At 54.3% G+C, this 23,669-nt stretch overlaps 10 protein-coding genes across 10 annotated transcripts; 5 read left to right on the forward strand and 5 right to left on the reverse strand.

Annotated features, from left to right (window-relative positions):
- Window positions 1-47: 47 nt before the first annotated feature.
- Window positions 48-1,176, reverse strand: B0T15DRAFT_75692 (ribosomal protein L37e-domain-containing protein). The gene is made up of 6 exons (XM_062871289.1): window positions 1,055-1,176; window positions 975-989; window positions 741-768; window positions 641-676; window positions 463-533; window positions 48-385 (listed from the first exon to the last, which is right to left on the reverse strand). Exons 2-6 carry the CDS (start codon window positions 976-978, stop codon window positions 237-239), a joined length of 288 nt encoding a protein of 95 aa, XP_062727227.1. The 5' UTR covers window positions 979-989; window positions 1,055-1,176; the 3' UTR covers window positions 48-236.
- Window positions 1,177-1,723: 547 nt separating this feature from the next.
- B0T15DRAFT_482464 (tRNA synthetases class I-domain-containing protein) lies at window positions 1,724-5,146 on the reverse strand (the record flags this gene model as incomplete). Its single annotated transcript, XM_062866103.1, has 5 exons — window positions 1,724-3,344; window positions 3,400-3,867; window positions 3,936-4,529; window positions 4,598-5,009; window positions 5,077-5,146. 5 exons carry the CDS (start codon window positions 5,144-5,146, stop codon window positions 1,724-1,726), a joined length of 3,165 nt encoding a protein of 1,054 aa, XP_062727228.1.
- An 851-nt stretch (window positions 5,147-5,997) lies between these two features.
- On the forward strand, window positions 5,998-9,264 carry B0T15DRAFT_521497 (uncharacterized protein). The gene is made up of 2 exons (XM_062868565.1): window positions 5,998-8,471; window positions 8,531-9,264. Exons 1-2 carry the CDS (start codon window positions 6,391-6,393, stop codon window positions 8,874-8,876), a joined length of 2,427 nt encoding a protein of 808 aa, XP_062727229.1. The 5' UTR covers window positions 5,998-6,390; the 3' UTR covers window positions 8,877-9,264.
- Window positions 9,265-9,277: 13 nt separating this feature from the next.
- On the forward strand, window positions 9,278-12,315 carry B0T15DRAFT_409300 (anaphase-promoting complex subunit 5-domain-containing protein). The gene is made up of 3 exons (XM_062865349.1): window positions 9,278-10,499; window positions 10,552-10,645; window positions 10,696-12,315. The coding sequence occupies exons 1-3, from the start codon at window positions 9,746-9,748 to the stop codon at window positions 12,197-12,199; spliced, it is 2,352 nt and encodes a 783-aa protein (XP_062727230.1). The 5' UTR covers window positions 9,278-9,745; the 3' UTR covers window positions 12,200-12,315.
- Window position 12,316: 1 nt separating this feature from the next.
- Window positions 12,317-13,642, reverse strand: B0T15DRAFT_521500 (cytochrome c oxidase-like protein). Its single transcript, XM_062868566.1, has 5 exons — window positions 13,347-13,642; window positions 13,265-13,289; window positions 12,869-13,028; window positions 12,783-12,790; window positions 12,317-12,686 (listed from the first exon to the last, which is right to left on the reverse strand). Exons 1-5 carry the CDS (start codon window positions 13,492-13,494, stop codon window positions 12,641-12,643), a joined length of 387 nt encoding a protein of 128 aa, XP_062727231.1. The 5' UTR covers window positions 13,495-13,642; the 3' UTR covers window positions 12,317-12,640.
- A 151-nt stretch (window positions 13,643-13,793) lies between these two features.
- B0T15DRAFT_521505 (Endonuclease/exonuclease/phosphatase) lies at window positions 13,794-16,790 on the forward strand. Its single transcript, XM_062868567.1, has 5 exons — window positions 13,794-14,218; window positions 14,278-14,336; window positions 14,397-14,529; window positions 14,588-16,189; window positions 16,397-16,790. The coding sequence occupies exons 1-5, from the start codon at window positions 14,191-14,193 to the stop codon at window positions 16,510-16,512; spliced, it is 1,938 nt and encodes a 645-aa protein (XP_062727232.1). The 5' UTR covers window positions 13,794-14,190; the 3' UTR covers window positions 16,513-16,790.
- A 1,010-nt stretch (window positions 16,791-17,800) lies between these two features.
- Window positions 17,801-18,884, reverse strand: B0T15DRAFT_76222 (high mobility group box-domain-containing protein). The gene is made up of 4 exons (XM_062871292.1): window positions 18,527-18,884; window positions 18,349-18,476; window positions 18,134-18,295; window positions 17,801-18,086 (listed from the first exon to the last, which is right to left on the reverse strand). The coding sequence occupies exons 1-4, from the start codon at window positions 18,667-18,669 to the stop codon at window positions 17,881-17,883; spliced, it is 639 nt and encodes a 212-aa protein (XP_062727233.1). The 5' UTR covers window positions 18,670-18,884; the 3' UTR covers window positions 17,801-17,880.
- An 82-nt stretch (window positions 18,885-18,966) lies between these two features.
- Window positions 18,967-20,683, forward strand: B0T15DRAFT_409311 (uncharacterized protein). Its single transcript, XM_062865350.1, has 5 exons — window positions 18,967-19,312; window positions 19,375-20,094; window positions 20,151-20,195; window positions 20,243-20,341; window positions 20,398-20,683. Exons 1-5 carry the CDS (start codon window positions 19,289-19,291, stop codon window positions 20,575-20,577), a joined length of 1,068 nt encoding a protein of 355 aa, XP_062727234.1. The 5' UTR covers window positions 18,967-19,288; the 3' UTR covers window positions 20,578-20,683.
- A 319-nt stretch (window positions 20,684-21,002) lies between these two features.
- On the forward strand, window positions 21,003-21,817 carry B0T15DRAFT_521509 (uncharacterized protein). The gene has a single exon (XM_062868568.1). It carries the CDS (start codon window positions 21,149-21,151, stop codon window positions 21,566-21,568), a length of 420 nt encoding a protein of 139 aa, XP_062727235.1. The 5' UTR covers window positions 21,003-21,148; the 3' UTR covers window positions 21,569-21,817.
- A 112-nt stretch (window positions 21,818-21,929) lies between these two features.
- On the reverse strand, window positions 21,930-23,601 carry B0T15DRAFT_76233 (uncharacterized protein). The gene is made up of 4 exons (XM_062871293.1): window positions 23,376-23,601; window positions 23,060-23,325; window positions 22,157-23,010; window positions 21,930-22,048 (listed from the first exon to the last, which is right to left on the reverse strand). The coding sequence occupies exons 1-3, from the start codon at window positions 23,555-23,557 to the stop codon at window positions 22,367-22,369; spliced, it is 1,092 nt and encodes a 363-aa protein (XP_062727236.1). The 5' UTR covers window positions 23,558-23,601; the 3' UTR covers window positions 21,930-22,048; window positions 22,157-22,366.
- Window positions 23,602-23,669: the final 68 nt, after the last annotated feature.

Below are 23,669 nucleotides of genomic sequence, written 5' to 3' on the forward strand. Positions count from 1 at the left end.
ACACAGAACTTTCCCAAAAGAAGATTTGGTGTGATTGGTCCGCAAATGTTACGCCATTTTTCATGACCTTTGCCCGGTGTCTAGACCGTGATACCAGGTCCCGCACGAAATCATCCCATTTGTCATGTAGCAGTGAAGAACCGAGTAGGTCCGTCTGAAAAGTGACCAGCCCGTTACACCGCTCGCCGAAAACGATCCATCCCATGGTCCACGCCCCCGCCCGCCATGACAGCAAATTATGAAGAAGCAGGAGCCGCGGGGCCAGCTGCGCCCTTGGGAACACCAGTCCGGAAGCCGTTCTTGAACCGTCTCGAAACTGTGCTGAGGTACCGCATCCGGCCGGTGCCAGTGACCTTTCTGCGCTTCGCCTTCTCGGACCAGTTGTCTATACCGTGCTCGTCAGCGGTTGGCCCTTCGGAGGGGATTCGACAACCCCCGGTATTCTCGGTGTTTCAAACATACACTTGCGGATCTTAGCGGAAGGGTAGCCGCACGAGGCGCAGACCTTCTTCTGGTTGTGGAGAGACCGGCGTCTGTGAAGCAGGCCTCGTCAATTTCTGCGTCGCAAGGAATCGGATCGTCCTCTCGTCATGATCCGAGTCGTCCAATCCGCTCGTCCACTCCTCGGTTTGTGACTTACCCGCAGCGTCTGCAGAGACCGTGGGTCTTGTTGTGGCTAGAAACAACAGTCAGAAGCCATGTCAAGCCAGTGGGAGGTTTCCCGTTAAGCTCAAACATACCGCTTGCCAAAGCTGGAGGTACCCTTGGCTGTATAAGTGTGTCAGCACGTGTTTCCCACCCGAATTGTTCGTGTGTCCGTCAAGATGTGCCCGAGCGATCGACGTCTAAGGAAACAATGGCGTGGAGTAGAAATGACAGCTTTTAAGAGTCGTCGTGCAATCGGGGAGTCGGTGCAGGGACAGTAGCGGGCTTCGACAGGAAAAACAGCTGGGGATCGCAACGGGTAGACGTACTCATTTTGGCGGTGGCTCTATTAGAGATTTCAATCAGTATCTCCGACAGCAGTCAAAGGGATAGCAGTCATCAAACTTACCTGCGTCGTCGTCGACAGGAGGGCGCGGTATGATGTGCTGGTTCTCAATCGGGTCCAGGATCACGAAATTTTGGCGAAAGTGTGGCCAAGCGATTTCCTTGGTTAGGGCTGCCGGACTTTGAGCCACAACTTGTACCGCCCCACCTGTGGCTGCTCCGGACCCACAGTCAGCCCAATTGCAGGGTACGTACCACCACTACCGCATAGACCCCACAAGGCCATTAGATCTTCATTAAGGAGTCGCCCAAGCAGATGTCTATCCCACGATTCCCGATACCCAGGAAAGGAGTTGATGAGCTGCGGCCATTTGACGTAAGGCGGAAGACAGGTGCGATGGTAATGGAGACCAGTTGATGTTAGGTGGTTGGGGGACTACGCTCCTTATACGTTCAAGCCAAAGGAGAGATACTATCTTGGCAGAGAACGCGCTTCTGGGGCGTATCATGTCCGCAGCTCAGTCTACGAAGTATCCTAGTGTCACTGGTGCAGGTTAAGTACGAGTAGGGGACACAAGAATAATCACACAGCATCCTAGCTACCCCTTTATACATTGGACTTTCACAACAGTAGAGAGAGCTAACACAGATGTATTATCTACTTCTGCTCCAGCAGTGGTCTCGGCGATCAGCAAGCCTGAACTGAACTGGTCGGTCTATATTATTTTTTCCCTCAGTTCAGCTTGAGTTTGCTGAATTCAGCCAGTGTCCTCTCGTAGTTCTCCTTTGCCGCCTGAGCATCGGAGAGCTTCTTCTTCTCTGCCGTCAGAACCATGTCGCTAACCTTCTCGAAGCCCTCACGACCCATCAGCTCCTGCTGTTTTTTGATCGCCATGTCTGTCTTCTGCAGCTTCGTGTTTATCTTTTTAATCTCCGCGTCGATGTCCTTGATCTGCGAGCTGACCTCTAGTAAGACAGCCACGTCTGCAGAGACCACGTACACTGCACAGCCCTTGGGCAATGTCGCCTCGTCGGAATCCGGACCAAGAACGCTGACCTCAGCAATGCCCTTCCCGGATAGAGTCTTGATCGACTGGAGCTGTGCGCTGACCTTCTCCAGGCTAGTCGTTGTGGATGCCTTGATGAAGGCACGCCCGTCGGACCGGATAGTGTAGTCGGAAGCCAGAGAACGGATGCCACCAGCGCACTGCAGACCGAGTTCGTAATCTTCGGCGTCGGAGATGAAGTCCAATGTCTTGTCAGGCTCTGGGTACGGCGCCAGCATAATAGACGGCAGCGAATCATCCTTGCTGCGCGGCAGGCGCTGCCACAACTCCTCCGTGATGAAGGGCATGAAGGGATGCATGAGGCGCAACGCAACATCTAGTGTCCGATACAGTGTCTGTTGGACGCTCTGTTGCTGCTCCGGAGTGCCATCGCTCAAGATGCCCTTGCTGTTCTCAATGAACACGTCGCACAGTTCGTCGTAGAAGAACTGGTAGGCAAGCTTGGTACTGGTCGAGAACTGGCGCGCCTCAAGTGCCTCGTTAATGCCCTTGACGGCGCAGTTCATGCGATAGAGGATCCAACGCTCCGGGATGGATAGAGCCGAAGTGTCGAGAGTGGAAGCCGGAACAAAGTCTTGAGGCAGCTTGCCCAAGATGTATTTGCTGGCTTGCCAGACCTTGTTGCAGAACCGGCGGTAGGCGTGCATGACCTTGATGTCGAAATTGATGTCGCCGCCGCCTGTGGTGTAGGAAAGCAAGGTGAACCGAAGCGCGTCTGCTCCGCACTCCGGGATGCCACCGGGGAACGCCGTCTTCTGGTATTTGGTGGCACGCTCAACTTCGTCTTCTTTGAGGTTGCCGGTGAGGAGCTTGGCGTGCAGAGTCTCCAGCTCAATGCCGTTGATGATGTCAAGTGGGTCAATAACGTTGCCCAGCGACTTGCTCATCTTCCTGCCCTCAGAGTCCCGGATAAGACTGTGACAGTAGACCTCGGTGAAAGGAACCTCGCCCGTGAGCTTAAGACTGAGCATGATCATCCGACTGACCCAGAAGAACAGAATATCCCAGCCCGTCTCTAGCATGCTGGTCGGGAAGAAGTTCTTGAAGTCAGGACTCTCGGTGTTGGGCCAGCCGAGAATCGACATGGGCCACAAGCCAGAGCTGAACCAGGTGTCTAAGCAGTCGGGGTCCTGCTCCAGACGGAACTTCTTCCCTGCGTACTTCGCCTCGGCCTTGGCCTGCGCTTCCTGCGGAGTCCTGCCAACAACCCACAGGGAGTTGTCGGTTTCAGGACGGTCCTCCTCGCCCTCGAATATGACGCGGTAGGCTGGAATGCGGTGGCCCCACCTACAAACGGTATTAGCGAGAGGTTCCATAGACACAGGCCTGTCATCACACTTACCAAAGCTGCCGAGAGATACACCAGTCGTTGACATTGGACAACCACCGGTCGTACGATTTCCTCGCACTCTCAGGAGAGATCTTGATTTTGCCTTCCTCAACAACCTTGAGAGCAGCTTCTGCCATCTCCTTCATGCGAACCCACCATTGAGGCGTCATGTACGGTTCAATGACATCCTTGGTCTTCTCGCATAAGGGAATGGTCATCGCGTTCGGCTCCTTCTTGACGAAAAGCCCGAGCTTCGTCAGCTCCTCGACGACGGTATACCGAGCCTGGAACCTCTTCTGTCCCTGAAACATTGGACCGGCATTCTCGTTGAGGGTGCCATCCTCGTTTAGAATGTTGATGAACTCAAGGTTGTGACGTTCGCCTAGCTTGTAATCGTTAAAGTCATGAGCAGGGGTCAGCTTGACAGCACCTGTACCGAACTCCGGATCCACGTAGCTGTCTTCAACAATAGGGAGGAGGCTGCAGTTTGTCAGCATTGAAGGATCTCTATGGTATTAGGGGGGGGGGGGGGGGGGGCTTGAACTGACCGGTTCGTGAATGGATGGCGCGCGGATTTTCCAACGAGATGAGCGTAGCGACTATCCCCAGGGGCAACGGCAATACCGCTGTCGCCGAGCATGGTCTCGGGACGCGTTGTCGCAACCTCAATGGTCAGGTCCGTGCCATCGATCGGGTATTTGAAGTACGTGAGGACACCGAACTCGACTTTCCTGTCATAGCCCGGCACATCGAGCATTGTACGGCCAGTTATCTCCTTGTTTTCCACCTCCAATGAGCTGAGGGCAGTCCTCAGGTGAGTGCACCAGTTCACCAAACGGCTGGACCTGTAGATGTATCCTTCATCGTGAAGGCGGCAGAAGGTCTCCATGGTCGCCGCGCTGAGATTCTCGTCCATGGTGAAGGCCTCGCGGGTCCAATCCATTGACCCACCCATAAGTCTCTGGGCATTGTTGATCCGCTCATGGTACTCGCCCTTCCATTCCCAAACAAGCTTCGTGAACTCGTCTCGGCCAAGCTCAAGGCGCGTCTTCTTCTGTTTCTTCCAGAGCATCTTCTCCACCACGGACTGCGTCGAGATACCGGCGTGGTCACAGCCTGGCACCCACAGTGTAGAGTAGCCTCTTGAAGCTGTCAGACCTGATCCAACATCATTTGTCCCACAGTCTTAGGGGCCCGGGCATCCACTCACCTCATCCGATACCACCGAATCAGAGTGTCCTGGAGCGAATTGGCCAGGGCATGGCCGCAGTGAAGCGCACCCGTAACATTGGGAGGCGGTAGAGGGATGACGAACTTGCCCGCGTCGGGCGAACGGGCCGGCTGTGGCTGAAAGAAGCCGCTCTTCTCCCACCATTGGTACCAAGCGGATTCGACGGCTTTGGGGTTGTATGCTTGGAAGTGCGGATGTTCGAACGACTGGATCTTCTTCTTCTCGCCGGCGGGGGTCTCGTCCACGTAAGGAGGAAGGGAGGGGGCCTGAGCCTTTGGAGTCGGCTGTGCGGCAGCCTTCTGCTGTGGCTGCTGCTGCTGCTGCTGCTTCAACTTGGCTTGCTTTGCTGCGAACTTGGCGGCCTTATCGGCCTTGGCCTTCTCCTTCTGTTCTGGAAGCCAACAGCTGGGTTAATACCGGTAGGTGCTTTAGGATACTAGTACGCGTTCAGGACTCACCATTCTTTTTGGCCGTGGCGGCGTCGGGCGCAGGGGCCGGGGGGGCCGCGGGATCCGTGCCGGATGCCATGTTTACCGGTCGTTGGAGGGAGTAGTGTCGGGGCGACGGCAGGATCACGGCCGAGGAAAATTTGGACAGTGTTTCCCGTCTCAGACTAGCCAGTCGCCGCAACGAACTCAGCATCCAGGCTTTGGTGGAGGGGTCGAGGCTAAGGAGGGGCGGGGAGGTGACTTTATTAAGAGGGGCACTTTAGGCTTTGCAGGAATTTCCGCCGGCGCAAGGAGGATCCAACAAATGATGAGTCAAAACGGTAATGGGTCATCCTCTGACGGAGACCGGAGCACAGACTCACTCAAAATGACTCCACCAGACGAAGCAGCAGATGGGATCAGAAAACAGCGACTAGATCTTCAGGTAGGCATGCATGTAGACTCTATGTAGTGTCCTCTGATCGGACTGAGAGTAAAGTACCCTTCAAGTTGCGTCTGGTCCAGGCGACCTGCCCTAAGATACCTCAGATGCCTACACAGCAGCGGCTATGCTAGGGTTAGGGTCGAAAACCTACCTATATACCCCGAGCCCCTGCTCGACCTGTTTAACTACCTTACCTAAGTTTCTGTCAAGCCCAGGGATATATCAAGGTGACCGTCTCCAACAAATTGCTTCAGGACTTTGTTAGTAGTGTGAATCGTCGCAGTGGCCTAGAGGAGGGTTTGTCTTCCTCGAAGTGAAGCAATGGCAATTCGTGCGCAAGACTCGGGAAGCTTTGGAGACAGTCTGGATCGCCGCTTGGCACAGTACAGGTGGACTGGGTTCTCTGCGGGAAAGAGTGCGGGGAACTCTATGATCCCTGCCAGCCTGATAAGCAACTCGCCTCGTACCGGTACCGTTGGGGCTAGTATTGCCTGCCGAAGGACATCGTATCTTTCATCGAGTATACATGTCTGGCCGGTCACCTCATTCCATCCCGCCCATGGTTCAGGCCGTACATGCTCAAGCAACCCAAGTGCAGGTGGTTGTGGCACACCCCACCTGACCTGTTGCTTTTCGACTGCAGTGCTCTCCTGAGCCCGACCTCTCTCGCGCTCATCATATTTCGTTGCTCGACATTTCCTAAGAATTGACTGATTACGAACTGATACAGCCTTCTTCACGAATGACTAGACGCGATACGGCCTGACTCTTTCAGCAGCGCCACCAGATCGGTCTGCGTTGACCTTCTTCTACCCTAAGGTATCTTCCACCGCCCCTATATCTAGGCAAGCGACCTAGATACGATTACTCACCCCGCCTCCCGTAACGACAATTCGACGATGCGGACTCCTCGGGTGGCCATTCTTGTGCTTTTCTTCTCCGCCTCCTTCTTCCTCGTCTGTCGTTCTATCAGTTCCACCCGGCGACCGAGTCATGCAGTGAAGCGGTTGACAGCCCCGAAGTCATCCTTCCGGGCCTTGTTCTCATTCAGTGCCCCCTTCTCTCTCTTTCCGCCAAGCGCTGCCATCAGTCTCACAGACGACAACAGCACCTTCTTCCCTGCCCGACCCGCCGCCTTTGGCCCTCGTTTGCCCAACAGCGGATTGAGTGGGCAGTTATGGATAGGCAGCGGCTTCTCCGAAGAAAGTCTTCAGGATGGCGAGGGGGAAGGCGAACTAGGCTGTAGCGATATTCCGGGATGGGACGACGGACAACACAAAGCGGCTATGAACGCTGCGGTCCAGCCCAGCGAAACGGCCAGCCCCACTTCTAATGAGCGGAAGAGCCCAGGCAGTGAAGATCTGGAAAAGGATCCTGTGGTTGACGGGGACACGGTCCGAAAGAAGATATCCGAAGCTCAGCCCAAGACTGTAAATGACGGGACAGACGACTACCTTCACCAAGGGTTCCAGCGAACTCGGAGCCCCAATAACGAAGGTCCTGCTACCTCAGATGCGAGCCACGCCGATATCCAGTCAATCCAAGAGACAGCAGAAATCACCGGAAAGGTTGTTCTACTGAGCCGGGGCGGCTGTGGCTTTCTTGAAAAGGTCAAATGGGCTCAACGCCGAGGAGCCATTGCTCTCATCGTCGGAGATAACCAAAAGGGTGGGCCTTTGATCCAGATGTTCGCGCGAGGCAACGTTGACAACGTTACAATTCCATCGGTTTTCACTTCACGCACGACTGCCCACCTCCTTTCGTCGCTTATGCAGCCAGGAAGTCTCAACAGGGACCCGCTGGAAGATATCCGGAATCCAATGCCCGGCGCTCAGCAGTCTCCCAATCCAACAGACCGTGAGAAGGTGGACATGGTGGCGCCACGTACCCGAGACGCGTCAAAAATAACAGCTGCGACAACCCCCTTCAATGATAACCTCAACGTAGGACGGAGGGGATGGTTGTCGCGATTATTTCCCTCAGGGAACCGTCAAGCCCTCTATTCTGATGCGAGTCGACCTCCACGCAGTGGCCAACTTGACTGGATTGCTGCTGACAATCAGAAGGAGTCGAATGACAAGGTCATCAACAGCGGGTTTCCCAAGGCAGGAAAGAACGGCGCGAAGGGGTCTGCCGAGGCTGCGGACGACGCCTTTGAGTGGCAAGATCCAGATCTAATCGGATCTACAGCAGAACGCGATGGGGAACCTACACCCGACAAGTCTGCCAACGGACAAAATCAGTCTAGCAACCTGGGCGCTTCAACTGAGAAAGCGGGCAGGCCTGGCCACGGTCCGTCTGCGGATGCCGACGGACTGAAGGGTGGAAGTATCATCCCAGGCAGCGGCGAGTATATACCGAGAGTCGTGGATGAGCCTGTCACACCAGGCTCCGGAGAGTCTACTTCCTCTTCGTCTCCAGCCACAGTGCCACCTCCAAGCCCTCCGGGGGTCGACAACAGTGAGACTCGCGAAGGCCTCTGGGTCACGATTACACCTACCGGCAGCGCCAGCCCCTTCTTCGATACTCTCCTAGTTTTGGTAATCAGTCCTCTGATTACACTGACGGTCGTCTATGCTTTGCTTGTTCTAAGAGTGAAGATCCGAATGAGGAGATGGAGAGCCCCCAAGTCAGTGGTGGATCGGCTCCCGGTGCGTACCTACCATACGGTCGCCCCCTCGACCGCTCAGTCCCCGAGAGCGCCGTCACCTACAAGCTCTTCGCCCACAACCCCACTATTGCAAGGCTCGTCCCGACCGCGGCCACGATCTCGCACCACCACGGAAGTTCCCGAGGCCGGTGACCTTTTTGGGACCGATGACACCCCGGAGACGGCGACGCCGCCTTCCCACCCATCCAGCAAGTGGAAGAAGTACATGGGTAGGCAAGTGGAATGCGTTGTCTGCTTAGAGGAATACATCGACGGTGTTAGCAGGGTCATGAGCCTACCCTGTGGGCATGAGTTCCATGCTGAGTGCATGTAAGTCATGGCTGCTCTCGGCCGCATAAACGCTTGGGCGCATACTGAACCGCCGTTAGAACCCCATGGCTCACGACGAGACGACGCACATGTCCTATCTGTAAGAGTGACGTCGTTAGGTCCCTGGCTCGTGGTTCTTCATCGGAGCCCTCGTACGAAGCGTTTCGTGAGGAAGAGTATCGGCGTAATCGCCTATATTCCGCCACCACTTACCAACCCTTGATCTCGGATCCAGGACGGCTTGTTGACCTTGAGCGAGGGCCTACGTGGACACACGGAACTCGACAAGAGCTGCAACACGAAAGCCGCAACGAAGTCTGGGCTACTCTCCTCGCAAACAATTGGGGAGAGAGCTCGTCCTTCTCGTCCAGGCGAGAAGGTTCTGGTGATAATCATGGCCGTTGACACGACAGCCTATCTAGGCTGTTTTACGGCTGACTCGACAACGAGTATGTCCTGATAAGGCGTTAATGGTGGCTTTTGTTGTATTGCGTACTCGCATTGATGATTTGAAAGGGATATCGGCGCTTTGAGCAGGGCTATGGTTGGGATGGCAGTGGACACTCGCTTTGATTGTATACATTGATACCCCTTCCTACTGTCACTTGTCTGCCTGAGCAATAGCAAGTGGCCGGCAGGTCGTAAGAGGTAGGGGTCGGAAAGGAATGTGGAGTGTAAGACCTCCCAAGGTTGGCTCCATAGTTGCGTTCTCGCCACTACGGCTAGCTCTTGGAAAGAGCTGCATTGATGATAATCCAAAAGTGTGTACCTTTTTTGATAAACATCTCTTCGGCTCAAAGCGAAATGCACTTCACTCAAATTCTGTGCCACTTCATTGTCTCCAGAGGTTGTATGGCGAGATAGAGTTCCTCTCAAGGTGAGCAGGTTCGGTGAGCCAGGAGATTCTCGTTAAGCCGATCACCCCACATCCTGCATACCTACGTTTGTGTTGGTCTCGACGCGCCCATCGTGGCTTCCACTTGCCAGGAAGAGATTGATAAAGAACCTTGGAGTCGACGGCCGTAATATCAGTTAAATTTAACGTCGAACTCCGTTACAACCTCGGAGATCCGGCCTCTCTCAGCCTCTGGATGCGCAACACTCCATCACCTTGAATCTCGCTCCGCCAAGCCCAGCCCACTCACTGTTCTCACTTCTCAGCGAAGCCCGAGTGACCGTGCAACATATCATCGACCAAAGCGTTGTGTTCTCAAACACACACTCTCTAGACCGCCGAGCGGGGCCCGCGTCCTGCGTTGCCCCCAAGTGATGCGATGTCACGATACCTTGCGCCTACCAAGATCGGCTTGCTGGCGCTTATTGAACTGTACGCCGAAGGAGCAGTGCCCAATGATGCCGCCATTTCGGTGCTCAACTTCATCACATCTCAGCTGCTGGACTCTAGCTTAGCGAGCCCGTCGCAGAATCCAGCGGAACGGTGGAAGAAGGCAGAGACCACGATCAAACTGACCGTATCTGTGAATCACTTCGAAGAACTGCTAGGCAGCTTTGCCACGGCGGATGGACTCCCCGGCCGGCGCCTGTGGGACAGATTTCTAGAGAAGCTTTGGGGGATAGACTCACTGCATGCCCTGCACGATTTCTTTCACCAGATACCAAACCTGCTGGCAAGGACGAAAGCCGAGCTGCGCGAGCTGGCGGAGCGTGGAGAGCGGCCTCCTTCGGGTGTGCTCTTTTCACGAAACTCTCCCTTTGGGCTCTTCATCAGGAGATCACACCTGGAGTTCTCGAAGCTGCAGTTCGATCAGGTGGCCGAACTATGGCGGATGTTTGTCAGGTATCGCCAGCCGACGGCCGGGTATTGGAGGCGTCGGAATCCTCACTACAGCCGGTATAGTTTCGACTCGGTTCTTCTCGAGGACCAGCATGAATGGAGGGGCCATACCGACGACGTTGCCGTGGCGGCTTACGGAAACATGCTGCTTATGGGCGACGAAGATGTGCCGGTGTCAGTCAGCACGGACGACATTGAAAGCCTGCTTGAAACTCAAATCGAGCAGATTCAGAGTGAGTTTGAGGCCCTTGATTTGCTTCCAGGCAGGATAGCTGACCGAACCAGAATACGGAACCAGAGTACCGCCGGATATCAGGGACCAGTTCGAGAAGCTGCTAAAGAGTAGCCGGACCATCCCAAGCATGGCCCGCTATCTCAGGTTTGTTCCTGGTCACTTTTATCCGTGGCTGTCATGTTAACGAAGGCCAGCTTTTCCGATTCATGGCGGTCGGGCGACTTCCCGGGAACCTTCGACGACCTTCACCGTTACTTCGACTACACCTTGCAGAGTCGGGATCGCTTATTCTACCAATACGCCCTGCTGAACCTCGGGATCGTGCAGTCGGACTTTGGCTGCCACAAAGAGGCAGTCGCAACCATGCTGGAAGCTATCACAACCGCGAAGGAGAACAGAGACACGACGTGCCTCAACTTTGCGCTGAACTGGTTTGCCCACTTCGCCCGGTCGCACCCTAAACTCATCAGGGAGGTAGGGGACAGCAGCATGCTTGGAAGCGGGAAAGAGTCACTCGTGTTCCTTCGAGCCAAAGCGAAGGAGACGGGATTGTGGATATTGTGGATTTCAGCGTTGTTGAGTGAGGCTAGCCTTTCGTTGTCGAGCGGCGAGAGCGTCTCGGCTGCCATGGAAAGCCTGGTACGAAGTTCGCGCCTTATTGTGGGAAAGAACGCGAGGACCCTGATCGGCCCTCAGCTCTCCCTGTGCGCCGGGCTGTGGGACAGGCTCGGGTTGACCGTCATGTCGACCATGACATGTGAAGTTTTTCACCGGTGTCATGCACGCAGCTCGGTCTTGGACGATCAGCTGAAACTCACTTGCCGTGTTGCCGGCCTCCTTGCCGGCAAGGGGCAGTACGACGAGGCATTTGCGAAGCTGGAGGGCATAGACACCAATGCTCTGCGGTCGGTGAAGGCCAACCATTACTGGCACCTCTACCGTGGCCTTCTCAAGCTACGCCGCGATCTACATCACAATAACCTCGAGTCCGCCGAAGCTCTGCTCTCCCAACTGCTCCAGCACAGTCCGGATGATACCGACGCCGAGATGCTCTCCACAATCGACACGTTGCACATCGAAGCACTCATTCGCCGTCAAGACTTCGATGCTGCCTTTACCAAGGTCGAAAGCCTGCTTTCCGGCCTCCGCGACACCAACACAGAGGTACTCAAGCGCATCCGGCTGCTGCTCATCAAGGTCCACCTCTTTGATTGCACCGGCCGCCCAGAGAAGGGCTTCAGCCTCGCGATGCGCGCCGCGAGCATGGCGTGGCGCTCACGCCTCGTAACGCTTCTGTGGCAAGCCATCGGCGCGCTAGCCAACATCCTCAACTGCCTTGGCGAGTTTGCAGGTGCCGAGCGACTTCTCGTTGCTCTCCTACCCCGCTGCCTCGAGACGGACGAGGCTGACATCGCCGGCACGCTGTACAGCCTGCTGGCGGATGCAAGAATAGGGTTGGTGGGTGAAATGAAGGCGCACCGCGGAAGCGCACCTGAGCGGGCTAAGCTGATAGGTAAAGTGCACAAGGCGCTGGACTCGGCTTTCAAGTGCTTCTCCGCGGTGGAGGATGTCAATAAGCAGTGTGAGGTCATGGCGAAGAAAGCGACACTCTATAAGGTTGAAGGCGATTATGACCGGGCCGATAGCTGTACGGACACGTACCTGGGGCTGTGGCAGGACGAGTTGGCGAGGAGATAGGATGGTACTAGCGGGACTCAAGCGTGTAATGCTAATGCCATCGACACATAGAGAGAAGTAGCTGTCAGACCAGATATCCCACAATTAATATATCATAGTCACTGGCGAACTCGGCGACTATCTCCCTGCACTTTCAACCTAGCCTGGGTGGCCTCTCCCTCATAGTGTCTCGCGCTGGTGGACTAGACATAGACTGTGTCTCTCTGGAAATGGGAGCTGAGGGATTACAAACCTGGAAACAAGTGGCACAACGTACTCGGGGCAATCACTGCACGTCGACCAGGAAACGGGTCCGGTCTCTAAACCAAAGCTCTTCGACTCTAGGAAACATGTACAGTTGGTTGTCGGCTTTCGCTGCACTTCTCCCTCCGTCTGCATGTACATCCCCATTGTCCTTGGGTGCCCCACGAAGGACGATACGATTGATCCTCGCCTTCCAACTTAGGTCTCCTTGTCCTTGTTGTGGTAGTTGACCTGGTCGTTCCAGCTGTTTTTTGTCCCGGTTAGCAAACGACGTGCACTTGCTACTGTTTTCTCTCTTGCTCCATTCTCCCGAGATGGGAATTTGAGCGGGTATACGTACAAAAGGGTCTGTTAACGGTGTTAGAGAGATGATGCTAACATAATGAAGCTGTCTATGTCGTTTTGTGCGTGTGTTGCAGAACGTACCTTGTCACCGTTGCCCCAGGGGTAGTTCCGGGTGCGGAGGTTCTGGTAGGGGTACTCGACGCGCTCCTCGAGAGGGGGCATGTGCGACCAGTGCTCCCAGTGCTCGTTCCACAGGTTGTATGCGTTCAGCATGGCGAGGATCAGAGCGGGAGGGACAGCACTATTCATCAGAGTCGTAGGTGTCAGCTTAGATCCTGTTTCGTTCCGTCCCGAGTTTCCACTCCTCGATTCCCCGCCCCGCCCCAGCCTCCGGTAACATCTCGAACAGCCCGTTTCTGATATCGTAGATGGGCCGTCGTCCGGTTTTGGAACGCTGTTGGACACAACCGGTCTCACGAAAACCACGCATCCCGTCACAAAACAAGGGAAGATAGGATCGGAGGGAGTATCGCATACTAGATGGAGATCTTGCGCCACAGCTCTGTTTTCCGGTCAGCTTCCCAGCTAATTGACAACTAAGGGACGGGTATTTCCTCACCAGTGGTGGCATGGGCGTGCTCCTTGACATGGCGGCGCTCACGGATAAAGGCGTTCTCGGTCTCGGTGCTGGCGAAACGACGCTGGGCCTGGGCGCGAAGCTGCGCAGTGAAGCGCGGCGCAGCGCGGACGATGCGCTGCGGGAACATGGCAGTGGAAGTGCTGCGTCGTCGGCAGGCTCAATTCGAGGTGGTGTGGTGTGTGATGGATGTGTGCGAGCTTCCAAGACCTGAAAGATGAAGCAACCGACCCGCTTTTGGCTCGAAGCTCCGCAGCCCGCTTGTTGGTGAGGTCAGACCCCCCGGGCGATCAGTTCATTTTTCGGGTAGACCTCGGGTTTTGGCGGGAGCTCGGGAGCGCACGAGCCAACGTCCAAGCAGCTGTATGACAGGTCATGTGACCTCGCGCTTGAACGAGCCCGCGTGCCTGCCATTCCGATCGCTGGACGTGGTAAACAATGTCGTGAAGAGGCATTCAATGATCCGTCCCATGTTACTGGACTGCCCGCGTTTGTAAAAGACCGAATGGCTTGAAGCTTCTAGGCCGTGCCTACTGGCTCATAACTGTTGGTGATGCATCTTCCAGATGCACAACATCAATTTCCCCCTTGAGAGTTTGAGACTGGGTTGAGTTCCCGATCGGCGTCGCGTTCGTGACTGTGGAAGCATTTGTCACCGCTTCCTCGATGCTCTGCTCAAGTCGTGCCCTTTATATCATAATACCACCTCTTCTCGTTGTTCCTGATCCTTGAGTCGATTTTTGCTTGTCAGATCCGCCTTAAAAGTGTTGACAAACAACCTCGAAGCGGTCGACGTCACTCCGCTCGGTGGTGACGACGAGCCAAGATGCCGCTTCGAATCACAACATGGAATGGTAATGTGCCCCAGTCGACCATCTTAACTGTATCGGTCATTCCTTTAATACCCCCGCAGTCAACGGCATAAGGAATCCGTTCGGATACCAGCCATGGCGAGAAAACCGCACATTTCAGGTATGATCCGCTCCATTGCCTACCACTACAGAGCAGCCAGTTTGTGCTGACAAGTCGCAGGCCATGTTCGACACGCTAGAGGCAGACATTGTCGTCATGCAGGAAACCAAGATTCAGCGGAAGGATCTTCGGGACGATATGGTCCTGGTACCGGGCTGGGATGTTTACTTCAGTCTCCCCAAGTACAAGAAAGGTTTGTAGACGGACCCAGCCAGCTTGGCCTGCTTGTTTCCTGCTCACTGACAGCACAGGATACTCCGGCGTGGCCATCTACACACGTTGCGCCAAGTGCTGCCCAATACGCGCGGAGGAAGGCATCACCGGTGTTCTCTGCCGCCCAAACTCCTCCACGAAGTTTCGCGATCTTCCTGTAGACCAGCAAATCGGTGGATACCCGAAGCCTGAGCAACTTCCCGGCTCCATCGACGAACAAACGCTGGACTCTGAAGGCCGCTGCGTGATCCTGGAGTTCCCTGCGTTCGTGCTTATTGGAGTCTACAGTCCGGCGACCCGAGATGAGACGAGGACAGAGTTCCGCCAGGCGTACATTGATGCCATCGACATCAGGGTCCGCAACCTGGTTGCAATGGGAAAGCAGGTTTTCCTCTGCGGCGACCTCAACATCATTCGCTCCGAGCTCGACACCGCTGGCCTGGCAGAGCGGCTGCGAAAGGAGGCCATGACGCTTGATGAATTCATGTCGACTCCATCGCGGCGCTTCGTCAACCACCTCGTGTTCGGAGGCCGTGTCATCGGAGAAAGAGATGAAGGGCGAGAGGAACCCGTTCTCTGGGATCTTTGCCGGGAGTTCCACCCCGCTCGTCCAGGCATGTACACCTGCTGGGAAACCAAGAAGAACGCGCGACCAGGCAACTTTGGGAGTCGTATAGATTACGTGCTGTGCAGCTCGGGAATCAAAGACTGGTTCATCGATGCCAATATCCAAGACGGGCTCCTGGGATCTGATCACTGTCCCGTATACGCTACGATTGGTGACGTCGTCGGCCATAATGGCGTCAAGGTCAATATTGAGGATATTATGAACCCAGCCGGCATGTTCAAGGAGGGCAAGCGCCAGCGAGAGTGGTCTCCCAAAGATCTCCTCCCCACATCAGCGAAGCTCATTCCCGAGTTTGACCGCCGACAGAGCATTCGGGATATGTTCTTCAAGAAAGGCAGCCCATCCACGAAGACCGAGTCCACGCCAGCCCAGACAAACAACCAGAACGGCCCTAAGAGCGTGGATGCTGTGCCTGAAGAATCGAAGAAGAATGAACTTCAGACGGATCCCAGAGTCCCCGTATCGCAGTCAAGCCGAACGGTGGCCCCGGCAGCAGCTAACAACAACACGACACCAACTAGCACAATCGCATCCCCGCAGAAGCCCGTTCCGACGAAGCGGCAAGCGGAACCCTCAGAGCCTTCAGGCGGATCCCAGAAAAAGACGAAAGTTGCTCTGACTAGGGAGAACTCGACAAGGTCGGCGTCAGGTTTCTCACAGAGCAGCCTAAAGGGCTTCTTCAAGCCGAAGACGCCAACAACGGACGCCAATCCCGTCGTCGAGGCAGAAAGCACGGACGGTCCCAGTCCCGTGTCAAAGCCCGACATTCCATCCACGACAAAGCAAATCCCTCGGCCCAGCCAACAAAGAAGCGGGGCCGCTTCAGAGAACGACGCGCAGAATATCCCTGGTGATATTTCAAAGTCCGAGGGCTCCTCCATAGAGAAGGTGTTCGACCCCATCGTGGCGAAGGAGTCCTGGTCGAAGCTGCTTGGCAAGAGAGTCGTCCCCAAGTGTGAACACGGAGAGGACTGTCAGATGCTGGTTACCAAGAAGCCCGGCATCAACTGTGGTATGTATCATTCATACTCTTGTCTCAGTGTTCTGCACTAGCGCATCTAAAAGTCCTGCGCCGCCCCTGCTTGATCTGCGCATAGCTCTTGTTCCCACAGTTCAGTCAAATCATCACCATGCATCTCTATCCCGAGCATGTTCCCTCCCTGCCTTCCTGCCATCGATCGCTGTTACCATCGGCACCCGGGCTGACACCCATCCTTAGGTAGATCCTTCTTTATGTGTGCTCGTCCGCTGGGTCCCTCAGGAGACAAAGAGCAAGGGACAGAGTTTCGTTGCCGCACCTTCATCTGGAGCAGCGACTGGAACGGTCGGCAATGAGCATAGCGGGCGTGGAAAGGTTGCTGCCCCCAAGTCACATCGGTGCCTGTGGCTCATGCATGTCTGCATTCCGTCGGCGAGTCTGGGCGAGGTGGGTCGTAGCATCAACAGCAGCATGACGACAGGAGGAGGAGTCGACCACCCGGGGCCCTTTGCTGGCGTCACAACGCGCTCGATCCTTTCAATGCCACCCAGGCATGCCGACCTTGCTCTTCCGAAGGGGTCTTCGTTAGCAACGAAATCAACAGGCATTCTTGCTTAGGCAGTGTGCTCCTCCGCACTTTGTTGCTTTGTGACTGTACCGTACTTGACTGCATCCGTGATACCGTCGACGGTCTCTCCGCCGTTTTCCAGTCGCTGTTTCGAAACGCCTCTCTCTCTCTCTTTTACAGTGTGGATCGTACCCATTGCCATGGCCCAATGCGTGCTCGGATTCCAATCTCCCCCGTCTCTGCGGGCGGTTCAACCATGGGCTCATTCACCCAACAGCCTACGGCTCGATACAGGGTCGGAGAAACGACGTAGGTGGTCGCCGGCGTCAAGATCATTGGAGGAGAGGGCTTCTAGCCGGGATGAAGCAACAAGGTGTCGAGGAACCTCCGTTGGGGGCATGACTTGTCATGTCCCGGACTGCGCTCTCTCAAGCATTACAAGCACACATGCAAAGTACCGAGAAGAGGAGTGACCCGCCAAAGTCTTGTGAATTCTCTACCTGTGTTCCCCCCAGCCACTGACTCCCCATGCTTGCTGTCAAAAAAAAAAAAAAATTAAGGAAAAAACAAACGATGCAAACGAGAAGCTACTCCCCCTAATGACAATGTCGGCTACACCAGATTCAGCTCATTCCGACTTCTCCCCCCCTTCCAAGGACCCCGAATCCCAGAAAGTTTCGTCTCCAAGAACCGTAGTCCTAGAGTCCGTCGTCGAGTGTATCCATCCCCCAGAGAGAACATAATCACAAGGGAAAATAGCACGAGTGACCATCATCAAATGCGGGTGCTCCTCCAACAAACAAATCAGAAACTGGTGTTCCATCGCGCGATGACGATCTTCAGTGATCGCCGGTCTAAACGGATCCTCGACCACCATCCCGCTCTCAGGACGAGCACACTGGTGCGCTGAACTCGAGGTCGGTGGGTGATAAAACTGCAATCTGATCATGGCCAGCGAAAGTGTTAATACGGGTCGCTAAGGACTGGGGCGGCGTCAAGCCGGATGATGGGCGGGGAAGAAAACTGACCTTTTTTTGTATTTCTCCTTTTCAATTTTTTTGGGGGGGGTGAATTTGAGTCTTAGTGGCTCATTGATCCTTCTCGACTTGTTGCTTGACTGTGGGCGGGTTGTTATCCGGTTCAAGGCACGGCAGGATCAGTGTCCAGCCGCAATCAGCCTCTGACCGATCGTCATCGGATCGTCCTCACCCTGACGCGCAGGCGTAGTGTGGCGGGTACCACCCTGGTAGCGATAGCCCGGGTACCTCGCCTTGTGCAGCCGGTCCTCTTCGATAGCAAGGGCCCTGAAGTGCGCTCGGATCTGCGGCTTCTCGGTGCGCCACATTTGTGCCACAATTTGCGCTAACTTCATGTCAGCGGAATCCATTAAAACGTCGAGACGTACTTACAGATGATGGCGGCAGGAATACTCGGGTCCCTGGCATGAAGCTTGGCCGACATCCACTGACGGTAGATGATGAACTGGTTTCGAGGTCGACGGATATGGATCTTGGTGACCCCCGAGGCATTGACAGGCTCATAGGGGATCGGATCCTGGTTAATGATAGGGTCTTATGGGTTAGATTTCTTGATTCGAGTTCCCGAGGTTCTAACCGTCACTCACCCACGTTCCTCTTCAGCATGTCAAAGACATTCTTGTCCAAAGTCTCCGCATACGTAACGCTGACAATCCAGTACTGGGTGGTACCCCTGCGACGGACGATAGCGCAACATTTACCATCGTTGATGTTTCTGTGAAATGATTAGATGGCAAGATTACACATTGGTTCAAGGATACTCACCGGTACATGTTCATGACGGGCTCCAGGATCTTGATGCAGGTTGACTGGTCCTGAGTGGTGGCAGTGCATTGGATAATCATCTCGTTGCCACTGAAGAGGAAGGCCAACGGGGAAGGCTTCACCGGTCCGCCGTGAGAAGCCATGATGATGTTGGTCGATGATAAGTGGAGGATTAATTGAGAACGGGCGCGAAACTGTTTGTTTGCTGCTGGGGCGACGGGAAGAGAATAGTTTCTCTCGAAGTCCGGTTGATTGAGAAACCGGGATAGTTTTCCAATATCAATTCGGAGCGGAGAGAAAGATTGCAGAAGAGATCTCAGAAATGTGTGGGTGCCATTCAAAATCTAGGGAATTTCTAGGCACCCTGAAATGGGAAATGTGCGGTTACAGTATTGTTGTTCAGAGCCTAGGCACAATACTAAATTGAGGCACAATAGTAAGGCAACACAAAAATTGGAACAATACTAAGTGCCCAAAAGCGTTGTGCAAAATGGGATTGGGTTACCACAGGAGATAACACCAAGCTCAGCCATCAGTCATATAACTCTGAACCTTTACCATTCATCCTGCATGGTGCAGTTTCTGGAACACAGACAGTATTACTTCACAAAAGCACTCCAGAATCCTGCCAATCTGATTCTGGCTCCGTCCCTTACTCAACCTATCCTTCACAAGATCAACAAGCAGCCATGAACAACGAGCAGGTTGCCATGGAAGGGCACAACTGATGCAAATCAATCTCAATCATTCCAGAAAGCCAAGATGGATCGGCTTGCGCTCAGCCAGGTGAAAATTCAAGGTGCTCATATTATCGCAATTTGCTGACATGAATTGCTTGCCATCTTCAGGCGGTTTTGCGCATGCAATCTGAGCACATTCGCGCTTCGATTGCTAAGGAAATTGAGGAATTCGAGAATGTCTTTGAACATATCCTGCAAACGACCAACACATTTCTCACCGCAACGGAAACGGTTGGGACCACCCCCTCGTTTGTGTTGATTGACAAAAGCTCCGTGGTCAAGACCGTCTGTCGATTTCTCGCTTCATCGAACACCATCCTCGGATTCCTTGATTTTCTAGAGAAGAAGACAGGCCTCGCTTCCGGTGGTGATATCTCGCTTGAGAAGGAAGTCAAGGCAGCTCAGGCTTTGGTGGAACAACTTCTCAGCACTTTTCTCCTCCATCAGAAGACCGAAAGCTACCCGGGAAAGGAGTTCGGGTTCATTTACAATGAGGATGTGAAGCTTTTGGGCGACGCCATCCTTCATAAACACCTCCACGTTCTTTCGGATGATATTCCCAACCCGGACAAGGACGATCTTGACCGACTCTTGGGGTATTGGCATGTTGAGGACAACATCTTCTCCCCACTGGTACACGTGCCCGGCACTCCTTGGCACAAATTCATTGGCAATATTCAGCAGGACCCCTCGAAGAAAACCATGAAGTTGTTCACGGAGAAGGAGAGCACCCCTCCTTTTTTCAAGGCCTACATCCCGGAGACTATTGAGTGGCTGAAGCCCGAGATCAGGGCTGATTACGACAAGTGGCGCGATGTCTTTGTGCAGGCAAGCCACATTCCAAATCAGAAGTTGTAACAGCAAATGCTAATATTGTTGCATAGACTCGCCGCTTGCCCCTTCCGTATCTCTCGGAATTCGCTAGAGAGGTGAGTAAAGCTCGCCCATCTAACAGTTATTTGCTAACACAGAAAAGGCCAAGGTCAAGAAGATTCAGAAACGTCTCTCTAACCTTTTCGTCGGCTGGAAGGTGACTGAGGACCGTGAAATTCTGAACTTCGAAGACACGAGGGAGGTACGTTGGACCATTTGGGTTTTGAATCCCGAGCAGAACGCTTACTTCATCGGTAGATTTCCGCCCCCGAGCATGATGATTCTGGTTTATTGAGACTGGAGCCGCTGAATGCTGAGATCAATGCAGTGGAGTTGACGGGAATTGCTTTGCCGGGACACGAGATCGAGCGTATCCCAGACTTCCTGCAAGGCGAAGCCAAGAGGTACTGTCTCGAGTATGAGGGCATGTGGGATTGAATGATGATTCTCTACGTTAGGTGCTGGGTTGAGCACATGGCCACAGATTGCCAAAGACTATGCATTGCGTTTGTTGTTGATAGAATACGATATGCTGACATGAACCATTTCCATCCTACCACGCCGAGGTGAAGTCTTTGTCTTTCGGATTTTTCAACTCGAAATTCGAACCGGAATTCGTACAAAGGAGTGACCAGAAGCCTATGCCATCTTAGGTAAGCGTGACTTGGATGCATGCAACCATGATTGGATAAGATAGGCCCGGCACGGTCGATACCCCCCCACCCGGACACGAACCAGAAGCCAAGGCCCAAGGGAGGCCAAGGATCTGCGGCTAATGCTGATCGCCCTACTACCGCTGTGGATCCGCATGGGTTGCATTAAGCGTCTGTGGAACCCCTTGCAGCTTTAAATCGACGACAGGTCGCCCCGCCCCCCTTAAGACTTCTCTCATCATTCCTTGCAGAAACACATGTTGCCAAGTTATTGGGTCATCAAGTTTTACTACTATGTAACCCGTGGAATTCCTAGCTAGACTAGTGTACATGCAAAGAAAAAGGAAGTGGGGAAAATGTGTGATGTGATGTGTGTGTTTCTTTGCCTGCAGGAGAGTTCCCAGATTTCCTTTGACGTGGTAAGGTCGGTCTTCATTCGTCAGAAGCTGGGTCCGCTTTCCCCGTTCTCTCTCCTCCGTTCCCTTTATCCCCCCATCCGTCCGTCTTTGTTCTCTGATCCCCCCGCGGACAAAGAGCAAGGGACAGAGTTTCGTTGCCGCACCTTCATCTGGAGCAGCGACTGGAACGGTCGGCCATGGTGCGCTTGTTGCTTTGTGGACTGTACCCGTACTGGACTGGATCACGTGATCCCGTCGACGACGGTTTCTCTCCGCCGTCCTTTCCAGCCGCTGTTTTCGAAACGCCTCTCTCTCTCTCTTTCTCTTACGAGTGTGGGTATCGTACCCCATTGCCATGCAGGAGAGAGGGCTTTCTAGCCCCGGATGAAGCAACCAAGTGGTGTCGAAGGAACCTTCCGTCGGGGGGAGGGGGGGGAAATGACTTGTCATCATGTTGTCCTGGACTGCCGCTCTCTCTCTCACGCAGCATCATCACAAGCACACACACACATGCAACAAGTTACCGAGAAGAAGAGAGGAAGTTGACCCGCCCAAAGTCCTGTGAATTTCTTTCCATCTACCTGTTGTGTTCTGTGTTCCTCCCCCAGCCACTGACCCCCCCCCCCCACGATGCCCACGATGCTTGTAAAAACGCAAGGAAAGAAAACAAACGATGGCCAGAACGAGAAAGCTACCCCTTCGCCGCCGGCCCCCCAAACGCGACCGATCGATTCCCGCGACGTCGACCACCATCCATCCGTCCATCCCCCGCTCTCTCTCTCAGGACGAGCACACACACACACACTGGTGGTGCAGCTGAACTCGAGGTCGGTGGGTGGGTGATAAAATTGGCAATCTCTGATTCATGGGGCAAGCGAAAAAAGTGTTAATACAGGGGTCGCCAAGAAGGACGGGGGCAGCGCGTCAAGCCGGAGGAGGGGGCGCGCGGGGGAGAAGAAAACTGACCTTTTTTGTGTTTTTAATTTTCAATTTTTTTTCTTTTTGGTGTGAATTTTGTGTCGCAGTGGCTCATGGATCCTTCTCGACTTTGTTACTTGCTTGACTGTGGGGGGGTGCCAAAACGTCAGGGCTTCTTTCTGTCTTGGGTCGACTTAGGCGGGGGATTGATGTGCGATGCGATGGGATGAGATCACACTCCCTCATTATTCTCAGCCCCTAAATCGCATTCTCAGCATCAATTTCAGCTTGGATCTCGGCATTCCACTGTTGAAGATCCGCCTCCACGTCCCAGTCATCGACCAGATCGTCGATTGTCGGATAGCGCGTGGCCTGAGAGGGCTGAGCAGTCTGAGTGGGCTGAGCAGTCTGAGTGGGTTGAGCAGTCTGAGTGGGCTGAGCAGTCTGAGCGGGCTGGGTAACCTGAGCAGCCTGAGTAGCCGGGGAAGCCTGAGCAGCCTGGAGAGCCTGAGTAACCTGGGCCAGCATCATCTGAAGCGGGTGCCAGCCAGGGGTCTCAACCGGGGGCAGAAACTGCTGAGAGCCGGGAACGTAGCGGGTGATGTCACTGGTCGGAACAAGGCCTGCGATCTCGATGTTGACCCCGGGGGCTGGGGGCGTATTATGCTGAAACAGGGTGCTGGTGGGGTTCAAGACGACCGGATTACCGTTGATGATCACGGTTCGGGGGTTGAGATTTTTGTTGCGGCGAGACCGGCGAGGAATTTCAGACGACCTACGAGGGCTGTACCGATATCCGGGATGCATTCTCATCAGATTAGCCTTGATTTCCGTGGCTTTCTTGTGGTACATCTCTCGGACCTCAGGGGTCTCATCCTTCCACATCGAGCCCGTGATGACCGCTGTGGATTGTTAGCCCAGGAGACAGGGAATCAACGCGGAGTTACTTACAAATCTCGTTGTTGTGAAGGCCGGGGTTGTGGGCCTTGACTTCGCTTTGCTTATCCTTGCGGTAAAGGATGTAGGCATTCGGGGGACGCGGAATCTTCTCAAGCTTCGTCGTGGGCTTCGGCGGCATAATTCTCTTCTTGGGATCCCAGATGGGAATTTTGTCGACCACGATAAGGTGCGGCTTAATGACTTTCTTGGGACCGAGAATCCAGACTTGGTCATTGTCTGCATCCTGGGCATACATTACATCTTGGCGCAGGAAGTTTCTAATGCAATTGTGAGCTGAGATCAGGATGCGAAATTGAAAGGAACTTACCGCATCTCACGAGCGAGCTCAACCTTGGCCTGGAGCGGCATGAGCTGGTACATCTCATCATCCATGATGACGACGTTCAACTTGTTCCAATGTCCCAGCTGGGTGGCGAGACGATTCCAGTATCTTATGCCCATGGCTCTGGCCATAGCGGGACTCATGTCAGGAGCGATCAAGGTCGCCATGTGTACTGACCGTTGACCGCGAGTCGGTTGATGGAAATTATTGCGATTGAAGTCGGTGATCGCAAGAAAACAGACCCGATCAGGATTCGATTTGTGTCCCGGGGTACTTGAG

The sequence above is a fragment of the Chaetomium strumarium genome (assembly GCF_033439665.1).
Source record: "Chaetomium strumarium strain CBS 333.67 chromosome Unknown B0T15scaffold_1, whole genome shotgun sequence".
In the NCBI taxonomy this organism is placed as follows: Eukaryota; Fungi; Ascomycota; class Sordariomycetes; order Sordariales; family Chaetomiaceae; genus Chaetomium; species Chaetomium strumarium.